This window comes from Helicoverpa armigera, chromosome 31 (genome assembly GCF_030705265.1).
Source record: "Helicoverpa armigera isolate CAAS_96S chromosome 31, ASM3070526v1, whole genome shotgun sequence".
Taxonomy (NCBI): domain Eukaryota; kingdom Metazoa; phylum Arthropoda; class Insecta; order Lepidoptera; family Noctuidae; genus Helicoverpa; species Helicoverpa armigera.
Window position 1 is genome coordinate 295,754 of NC_087150.1, and position 10,928 is coordinate 306,681.

General features: G+C 37.9%; 1 protein-coding gene across 2 annotated transcripts in view; it reads right to left on the bottom strand.

The window, feature by feature from the left end:
* The window catches only part of LOC110380125 (alpha-1,6-mannosyl-glycoprotein 2-beta-N-acetylglucosaminyltransferase), a 63,514-nt gene that overhangs the window by 7,926 nt on the left and 44,660 nt on the right, over positions 1 to 10,928 (bottom strand). The window contains exons 5-10 of one of the 2 annotated variants that reach the window (XM_021340014.3): positions 10,428 to 10,571; positions 9,991 to 10,088; positions 8,888 to 9,033; positions 7,811 to 7,971; positions 5,751 to 5,885; positions 201 to 418 (exon numbers count right to left, since the gene is read on the bottom strand). In XM_021340014.3, the coding sequence (XP_021195689.1) occupies positions 201 to 418; positions 5,751 to 5,885; positions 7,811 to 7,971; positions 8,888 to 9,033; positions 9,991 to 10,088; positions 10,428 to 10,571 (902 nt within the window). The remainder of the gene's footprint in view (positions 1 to 200; positions 419 to 5,750; positions 5,886 to 7,810; positions 7,972 to 8,887; positions 9,034 to 9,990; positions 10,089 to 10,427; positions 10,572 to 10,928) is intronic. The other variant, XM_049840196.2, reaches the window with a different exon arrangement.

The window sequence follows — 10,928 nt, forward strand, 5'->3', positions numbered from 1 at the left end:
GCGCTGACCTTCATCTGCGCAGAAGTGATTTATTAGCAAAGAACCAATCCCGAGTAACGGCTATGACGCGATGCGCTGCGGTCCAATCACCGCTTTATCCCACCCCCGCGCCTCACTTCATACCACAAAAGGGACCCAATAAAATACTTCTGCGCAGGTGAAGGTCAGCGCTCAAGATTCGTGCCGATGATTATACTTACCATTCTCCTATATGAAACACCCGTGGCCCCTTACACACGATGACCTTAAATTTTTCCCTCCCTGGCATGTTCTGTGACAGATGTAGCAGCGAGTAATCCCAGTTATAGTCATCGTACGCGCAGAACTGACTCTGCTGCGCCATTATGTGTCCCCAAACCGTTCTATTGAATGCAAAACCCATGTTGTGCATACTAGAATGCCACGGCGTTATTTCCACCTAAAATCGTTATTTTTCAATTAATACTTTTTATAATGTAGTAGCTTTTTTAAATGTCTGTAGTGGCAACATTTTTTTTGATGTGTCAAATTATGGCGGGAGTTTTGACTGATGTGAAATGTCAATCTTGTGACTTTGACAGTTAATAGAATTATTAATTTATGGTGGATTTGCATTTGCGAAAATTCTGTTTGTTCTATGAAAGTACGACTTATTGTTTCATTGACAAATGTTTAGTAAATAATTTGCAGCTATTCTTAGGGTTCTCAAATATTTCGTCGTATAATAAAATACGATCAGCTTGAGAGCTTCTGTGAATTCTTTCAGGGACGAAAGTTCATTATTTTCAATAGATATTGCGAATGTAAACCCACCTTATTATAAAAGGAACGTAAGTACAGGTAAGTAACTATAAGAAACTACATATTTACAATAATAAACTACTTATTAGCAGTAACTTAATAAAGGAATACGTACATAGGTATAACAGCATATTTACAATATTACAGCTATCATGCAAGTTAAATGCAAGGCCATTGAATATTAATAGCTTAAGTAGAAGATTTAATACAAGGTGTAGTTACCTACATATTTGAAACGAAGAAATCGGTACATACTTTCATTTGGTCGGTAAGTAACTGTGTATTCAGATTTTTTTACTGCCAAAAGCGAAACTAAAAGCCATTTTTTTCGCAACCGCGGCGACAAGGCCGGATATAATTACTTTAGGGGAAATACACAGAAATATAAAAAAATCTAAATAAATTATTATACAATTAATTTGCGGCTTCCAAAAATAATGAAAGGAAATCAGGACTTAAACGAAAGGATTTTTTCAGATTTCTACTTTGTCGTCTGTGTCACTCGTTTAAGCTTTCATTGATAAAAAATCGGGACTGTCTAGCAACGCTGGTAAGTAAACTATAATCCGGTAAATGACTTTTTCTACAAAATAACATCTAAAACTCTACAATATAATGTCTAAATACTAAAGATGAACTTAAAACAGGGCTATAAGTAACTAAGAGTGATTTAAACATACCTTGCATTTTAGCGGATTCAAATAATAAAAATATAAGTAAGTATGTAAGTACATGCTTAGAAAATTTCTAAACTAGGCGACTCAACCACTACTGAGCGCTCCCGAGCTTATGAATATAAACACAATGTGTATGTATTTACACACACAAGTGTGACTCACCCGCTTTCGTGAGATAACATAGCTATACAGGATTTTGGTATGGTTAAGTCAGTTTATTTATCTAAGCGTACGTAAGGTACGTTTTTTTTACGCTGGCTGCTGACTGCAACTGCCGACCGCACATGCTGTCGCTGTTAGGCTCTAGACAGGCGGACTGCATTTCAACTGCAATCCAACTGCAAATTGCAGTTTGAATGCAGTTGACACGACTGCAATAGAACTGCAAATCAACTTCAGAACATGACTGCACGCCGACTGCAATTCAACTGCAATCGGACTGCACGCTTGATTTGGAGTTTTATTGCAGTTGTGTCAACTACATTGAAACTACCTTTTTTTTTTAACGACGTTCAACGACGAAGCATCGAATGACCCCTCCCGCTGTGGGTTAGCAGCGGTGAGGGAGTGTCAGACTCTTACTGACTAAACACCGTCGTGTTCCGTCGTAGGCCTTTTATGTACCAGGGCCGCGGTAACTCTTTCGAACAACCCGCAGCCCCGGCAGATTGAAACTGCCCTTGAACTGCAACTGCGACCGCAACTGCAGCTGCGGCCGACTTCATGTAGTCGCGGCATGTGCGGTAGACAGCTAGCATTCAAGACGCACCTTAACATGTTAGAAAACTATATAGATACAGTATTTATATTTAAAAGTAATCTAAATAGGTACATGCTGGTTTCAACCATCACCTCATGCTCAAAAGCTAAAAAGCGAAGCTATATTTAGCCTTTTGATAATAGAAATAAATACAGTAGGTACAGTCCAAACAAAACGTAAAGTCAGCAGCAGATTTTTAGCTTACTCATTTCATAAAGAAAGTGCCGATATATGACTTTAAGGGCTTATGCACACTACGTTTTCTATCTTGCAGAGCAGTCCTGACTTGCAGAGCAGTCCTGACTTGCGTGCGCATCGCGTCTGTATCGCTACAAACGCGCGTCGATGGCGCGTTTAAAAAACGTAGTGTGCATAGGTCCTAATTGTTTTCATCAAAAATAATAGCAAGCCCTAGTAACACATCCTTGTCTTTAAATATTGCTCAGAATACTGGGCAGTCATAAGTCGACGCTATCGTACTGTCGATTCGTTCCAATAAACTGTTTAGATACACTGACCAATGCTTTGACGCCATATTAAGAAGAATATTTGTGATCTATACGATACGTCACAATCACAATACGTACGTTTTGTTTGAACCCAGTTTATGTAATTACAAACCAAAATACAGTCTGTAGGTACCTACAGATGCAAGTAATAAATAATTAAAAAGCTTTTAAGTATACATTATAACGGGTGATTTTTTTGCTGGTATCTTTTTAACCCCCGACGCAAAAACGACGGGGTGTTATAAGTTTGACGTGTCTGTGTGTGTGTGTGTGTGTGTGTGTGTGTGTGTGTGTATGTGGCATCGTAGCTCCCAAACGGATGATCCGATTGTAATGCGGTTTTTTTTGTTTAAAAGGTATGTCAGTCGGGAGTGTTCTTAGCTATGTTTGGTGGAAATCGGTTCAGGTCTTCAAGGTCATCAGCTCGTTTGCTAGATGTGATAGGAATGTTACACGCTCTGTTTACTTGCAAGTATATGTGGGAACTGAAATTTGAAACACTAATGTCTTTTGGAACCACTGAGCTGGTCTGCTGTTAGGGCACGAAGGTAGGAGACGTAACCCTGAACTGCCTTTTAGTAAACCCATCGAGTTTGGGCTCGTTGAATTTGTCTTGACGAGTTCTCTTCATGTTTCTGATTGACGAGAACCTGATGCTGGAAATGAGTTGTGGTGGATGAAACCCTGAAATGCCCGAATGAAACGGATAAATCGATTTATATTTTTGCTGAAAATCTAGAATGTCCAAAGGTTAATCTTTATTGTTTCTCAGTCTGTGCAATTCTCCCAGAGCCAGTTTGTCATGAGGATTGTTAAACAGCTTCCTTTGGCCGAGATCGCATTTAGCGACCCCATCTTAAGATAAAATAAATTAAATGAAAGAAGGAAAAATTAAGAAGCTCCTTTAAAAAGCATGAAATAAAATTAAATTATAAATTTAAAAAAACCCCCGACCCAAAAAAAGTATGCAATAATTATGACAAAAGGTTAAAAACGCTAAACCCAATAAAAAGCAAAAAATAACTTTTAACACTACGTAAAATAAATTTTGACGTGTCGGGGGACCGCTTTTTACCTTCATAAATACTTAGGTACATAAATAAATAAAATGATACACAACATTCGTTTAAAAAAAGACACGTGTCTAAAGTAATGAATTAGAGCGGTCCCCCGACACGACAAAATTTAGTTTACGTAGTGTTAAAAGTTATTTTTTGCTTTTTATTGGGTTTAGCGTTTTTAACCTTTTGTCATAATTATTGCATACTTTTTTTGGGTCGGGGGTTTTTTTAAATTTTTGGCAACACTGTTTTGGACAGATCACGCGTGAATCGTGTCTTGTGTCATCGTCAAACTTGTTCAGTATTATTGGTCTATAATTTAACCATGAATCGACTTACGAACGAAAAACGCTTGCAAATGATTAAATTTTACTATCAAAGACGACAATGGCCGAAACGTTACTGTGAATGGCGAGCGCTACCGTGTGATGATTGGCGATTTTTTTTGCCCAAAATGGAAGAATTGGACATGCCTGGCATGTGGTTTCAACAAGACGGTGCCACATGCCACACGGCACGCAAAACAATGGCCCAATTGAGAGCCGCCTTCAGTGAACAGTTTATCTCACGTTTTGGGCCCGTCAATTGGCCGCCTAGATCGTGTGATCTAACGCCTTTGGACTATTTCTTGTGGAGCCATGTTAAGGCTCATGTCTACAGGGTTCTCCCTGTAAAGATTGACGCACTGGGAGCCAATATTGAAGCATTTATTCGTAAAATACCGGCTGATATGTTGAGAGAGTGTGCCGAAATTGGGCCTTGCGAATGGGCCATCTAAACCGGAGCCGCGGCCAGCATTTGCATGAAATCATCTTCAAACATTAAATTATATTGACCGTTCTATCGATTCCAATAAAGATTTCATCAAATTTTTCAAATTTTTTGTGTTTTTTTTGAAAATCAAATCCTATACCTCTTAAAAAATCACCCGTTACAAGCTAAAACAACAATAGTAAAACCAACTTTTTAACTGCCATACAACGCAACTTCGCTTAAAAAACTGCTTCATGCCATTTTCAATTATAAGTAAATATTAAGAATAGTTTGGCAGTAAAATGTTAATAAAAATGAAATTATTTATACTCAATTTGAGGAGGCACTTTTTACCCAAATACATTTTAAATCAATAAATCACTGCTCAAAAAATAGTTATTATTATTGTTGATTTTAAGCCACATATAAGTTTTAAAATGAGTTTTTAAATAAACAGTCTTATCTATATTGTTTAGCTTTAGTTAAGTGCCTACTCAAATGGAGTATAGCTATATTACAATACTTATATACAGTTTCTATATACATATGTACAACATTCCATGTAGCCTGTTTCTTAAGGTTTTTGTACGAAGCGGGCATGCCAATAAGTTTAATACAATACGCATTAGTACGAAGAATAAGCTTCATAAAAGGCTATGTTAGGCTCGGCGTTTTGGCACTTTCCAAGCGAAGAATAAAAATATGTAACTAAAACTTCGTGGATATGGAAATAAAGTTGAAGATTCAAAGTTTATTGTTCTTTTTACTAACAAAATGTTTGAAAATCTCAATTTTATTTACATACCATTAAAAGCTAATTTCACCAACAGCCGTTTTCCTTTTTTTACAACAAAATTTTCGTGTAACTTTTTATCCGAACTTCTATTAGGAATCAAATATTTTAGGAATAGAAGTCTCAAATAAGTTTTCAATTTATGATAAACAGTTATTTCCCTCAATGAGGCGTTTTTCTTGTTAGTGAAAATAGGCCTAAATAATAAGTTTTATTATTTATCCGTCACCTAAAAGTGCCTTCAATTGACGCCAGGTCTAACAGTCAATCTTCTATCTGCGGATTTCAGTAACCAACCAATCCATCCGTAGTTTCACAATTAGAGATAGAACTTTGACACGAGCTTCATAAAAAAAAACGTACATAGATCGGTTATTGAAATCCGCCGCCATCAGTAAGTATAAAGTAAAGTAAAACCTTTTGTGTAGCCGAGTAAAGGTTGGGGTACACTTGAAAGTTCCATGTAGGTAGATTTTCGGTTCGTTTCTTCCGTCTCTCTTCGTTAGCAGCCTTTACTTGTTGGATGTAGTTCAGATTTAGATTCTTCTTCCTCTGTTCAATGTTAATATGGAGAAATGACATATATTATGTTTACAAATGTACAGTCAACTGCAGGTCAGTGGTAACAGTTTTATAGGTAAATCGTACTTATTACTATTGAGTTAAGGTGCATTACAGTTACCACTGATGTGCAGTCTACTGTACTAGTCTGCGGTATGTGCTGGTGATCTTACTGATGATTTTAAATGGCAACATAAAATAAAACTATACTCCTTTCGCGATAACATAATAGTGATGCAACCTTGCAAAATTCAATCGATTGTTCTCTTTTATCGAATAGATTGGAAAAGAAAATGGAATTAGAATAATCAGTTTATTACAAGTTGGCCGCTTCTCTTTACCGAATCTTGTCGATTAAGTATTTTATTTTATTTATGTAGCTTATTTACAACTAGCTTCTGCCAGCGACTTCGTCCGCGTTAGATTCGGACTTTGTGCAAAGTGGGGAAGAAATAATAAACACCAGCTTATCCAATTATCTAAATCTATGCGTAGGTACCTACTACTTCACCTAAAAATAAATAAAATGTAAACTATTAATAATTTTTAATTTGAACATATATCTACCTAAACATTACTAAAACAACTAATAGGTACTTTCCTATTTTATAAAATATCAATAAAAGAAAGTTAAAAATAAATTATTTAAAACCTAAAAGTCGCTCTGATAAGCAAGGTTTGTTATATCAATTATTTTCGGCCAATAAGGTTAACACTGAACGTCTATTCGCATCAATCGCATCAACCGCCAAATATTGTATGAAGCTCGCGCAGCCACCGCGCCGCGAGCCGCGTCGAGCTCGGCGACCGTTGCACAAAAAATGATCCTTATGGCATGATTCAGTATTTACGCGCGATGGCTTATTACCTTATTTCATGTATAACTTTGGTGTTTCTTTACCGATTTATATGATTCTTTTTTATTGCATAGGTAATAATGTTAACTTTTTTTAATTAGTGTGAGTAAGAGTGTTGTAAATGTAATAGTACACAAATGTTGTCAGAAAGCTCCGAACTTCTAAGCTATCGAGAGTTAAACGTGTTATTCTGAGCCAACCATAAAAGATAGACATATACTGTCATAGTATATTTTTTACATAATTTTAAGGAGTACATTTCCGTCACACATATTTTCTGTGTAGCTTTAACCATTAAGGCTGCACACGCGACAGAAGCATAAAAAATGGAGTAACTTCTCCCGTTTTCCCAATATTTACCTTCACTGCTCTGCTCCTATTGATTGTAGCGTGATGAAAAGTATCCTATAACCTGACCAGGAGTATAAAGAATTATTGTACCAAGTTTCGTCGAAATCCGTCAAGTAGTTTTTGTTTCCATAACGAATATACAGACTGACAGACAGACAGACAGACAGACAGACAGACAAAAATTTTACTGATTGCATTTTTGGCATCAGTATCGATCACTAATCACCCACTGATAGTTTTTTTGGAAATATATTCAATGTACAGAATTGACCTCTCTACAGATTTATTATAAGTATAGATTAATTATTTATTTACTTCATTATAACATTAAAAAAAATAATTAAAAAATCAATATTATTTTAAAGCTTGGAAAACGATTTCTGGGAAATATTCGTGTCGAGTAAGAAGTATAGCTTACTGGATAGAATCATCGGCACGAATCTTGAGCGCTGACCTTCACCTGCGCAGAAGTGATTTATTACCAAAGAACCAATCCCGAGTGACGGCTATGACGCGATGCGCTGCGGGCCAATCACCGCTTTAGCCCGCCCCCGCGCCTCACTTCATACCACAAAAGGGACCCAATAAATTACTTCTGCGCAGGTGAAGGTCAGCGCTCAAGATTCGTGCCGATGATTATACAGTGTCCTCGCGTATTATGTGCAGTTGACAGCTGACTAGTTTTATCATGATAACGTTGGTACTAACCTTATCACCATTGACATGGTACTGGTAGGTCTTGAGGTAGGTCCCCAGGGACAATATCTCACATTGAGGACAGCTCTTGTCTGCCGTGGACTTTAGCAGAGAGAGGATGTGCAGAAAGTCTTCTGCTACATAGTGATCTTCCTCTAAGAAGAGCACATAACCTGGGAAACAGAAGAATACGTAAAATTGTTAAATTAGCTCCCGCCCGCGGCTTCGCCCGAGTCAAGTTCGGTTATTTCACGTTTCCAAGAGAACTCTTCAAAAGTCCGGGATAAAAACTATGTTCTTTCTTATTGTCAACTCTATCTCTGTACCAAATTTTATTAAAATTAGTTCAGTGGTTTAGACGTGAAAGCGTAACAGACAGACAGAGTTACTTTCGCATTTATAATATTAGTGGGGATTCTGCAAAAATCAAAGTCTGATGACTCCTCCCGCTGTGGGTGCAGCGTGAGGGAGTGTCAGACTCTTACTGAGTAAAATCCATCTCGTTACTTCTGGAGCCCTTTGTGTACCAAGGCCGTGGTAACTCATTTAAGCGCAATGAGAGAGATGGTTTTGTACACTGGAACAACCGTATAGATTTTGATGGAATTTTCACGTGCAATCAATCGCATGATCTTAGAATATGTAATGCTGGTATACCATTGCTTTAGAATTATGTGGAATAAAAAAATTATCGAATTGTTTGCAAGCACCGCCTGTTTGAAAATCTGCCCGTGACAAAGTTGATTTCTAGAGCAAGTTTTGTGCTTTATCAGAATTATTCCGTTTTTAACTCTACTACCCAAAAAGGAGTTTCAATTCGGATGTTTGTTTTTTTTTTATGATTGTGTTTTTGAAGGTATTTGTTTGTAGAAAGGTAAGCCAGTAAGTCTGACACCAGTCTAACCAAGGGGTATTGGGTTGCCTGGGTAACTGGGTTGAGGAGGTCAGATACGGCAGTCGTTCCTTGTAAAGCACTGGTACTCAGTTACATCCGATTAGACTGGAAGCCGACCCCGACATAGTTGGGAACAAGGCTCGGAGGATGATAAAGATGACGAGAAAGTTCATTTCTAGAGCAAGTATAATCACCTGTATGTCCAGCAGTGCACTGCAGCTGGTTGAATATCCTGTTGGCCTTCCACCACCAGTGGTGTTTAGTCTGCGTGTACTTCGCCTCGCGGTAGTGCCCGTGCAGATCCGGGTATAATGCGTTGTTGCATTCTAGTTTAACTGCCCTGGAATATGTCACGTCACTTATTAGTAAACAGGGAAATACTGGCCAGTCATACCTACTGGCGAATCGTTCTGAAAAATACTGGTCAGTGTAATATATGTTCGGAAATTAGGTACGAGCCGCCATTAAGTTTGAAGTGAACTAAACGCATGCTTTTTTTTAACGACGTCAAAAATCGTCAAATGACCCCTCCCGCTGTGGGTTAGCAGCGTTGAGGGAGTGTCAGACTCTTACTGACTAAGCACCGTCGTGTTCCGTCGTAGGCCTTTTATGTACCAGCGCCGCGGTAACTTTTTCGAACAATCCCGCAGCCCACTAAACGCATGCCTCCATTAAGAATTGGGCGGGTGACAGTCAGATATTGCCAGATTCGTGTATTCAAATACAGTGTGGCTCTACTTGGAAGGAACTCTTTAAAAACTTAAAGCTAATAAAAAAATAAGGAACAAAACACCTTTAGGCAATAACTGTAATAAAAACATAGTATTATTAAGAATCTTAACCAAAAAATAATTAACATAGAACTTGATAGAACACTATCTAAGAGCCAACGGTTTTACTTGTCCCATGGGAACTACTCTACCCAGATAAAAAGCCTAAATTCCTGACACTGAAAGCTGTTTGCTACGGTTTCAACCATGTCCGTTTGAAATTACTTCCCGATAAAATGTTGGGTAGATGTGCTGTAGGCTCAGTAGATTCGGAGCCTTTACAAAAAGTGTTTCTTCTTTATAAAATACTAGCGATCCGCCCGCCCCGGCTTCGCACAGGTGCAATGCTTGCATTGAATGCATATAAACCTTCCTCTTCAATCACTCTACCTATTTAAAAAAACCGCATCTAAATCTGTTGCGTAGTTTTAAAGATTTAAGCATACATAAGGATATAGAGACAGTCGGACAGAAAAAGCGACTTTGTTTTATACTATGTAGTGAAGTGTAGATTACAGATGACTTACTGTTCAAACTTGGTGTCTCGGGGACAGTCGTTGGGGTCCATGCCGGGGAACTCGTGCGGGTGCGTCTGTATCGAGTACGGGTAGAATATCTGCATCACCTGCGAACAAAGGATTGAAAACTTCATTTATTTAACTTTATCTACTTCTTTTAATAACTAGGGTTTTATTTCTTGGACTATTAAGACCATTATGAAGCTTGTTTTTGATACCATTTGATCTCAGGCTCTAGAAGCCAGTGTCTGCAAGTCCGTTGACTGTGTTCTACTTGCCAAAGACTTTTAGAAGCATGGCAAAAGTTTTATTTTTTCCCTTTCCGTGTTTTGTGAAGTCGTTTTCTATTCTTTTGTAAAAAAAATTGTTTTAATAATCCTAAGAAGCGCTAAGGAGCTAAAGGAACTCAAATGTCTCCTCCTCAATGTTGTATACCTAACTCTTACCTTAGTAAAGTCGATGCTCCTCACTAGATTATTGATCTCCTCGTCGTAATAATCGTGTGAGAATATAAGAAGAGTTCTGTCGATCTCCTTCGCTTGAGCCAACGAGACTATGAGGTGACGGAGATACGTCAGCCGGGTGTGAACCTGCAAGACATAGACGTTCTATATATTAAACCATACTTGATTTTTTACATTTACAAAAATAATAAAGGGGGAAATATTAAAACTAAGTATCAAAAAAATCATCCGCATCGCTGTATGTGGGGATCGTGCCCAAAAGGCTGGCTGCATTGCGATGCTGGATGGCAATGCATATCCTTTGGACATAGACGTTCTTATTATTTAAAGGAGCGGGAGGAGGTAGAAGTTAGGTTATTAAAGAAAGGAGCTCGTTTGTATGAAGTTAAATAACTTCCAACTGTACAACGTCCCGTAGGATTAATTCCGCGCGCTTGGATAAATAAACAAAGAATTTTTAATTGGTCCCGAAGTTCCTCAAAT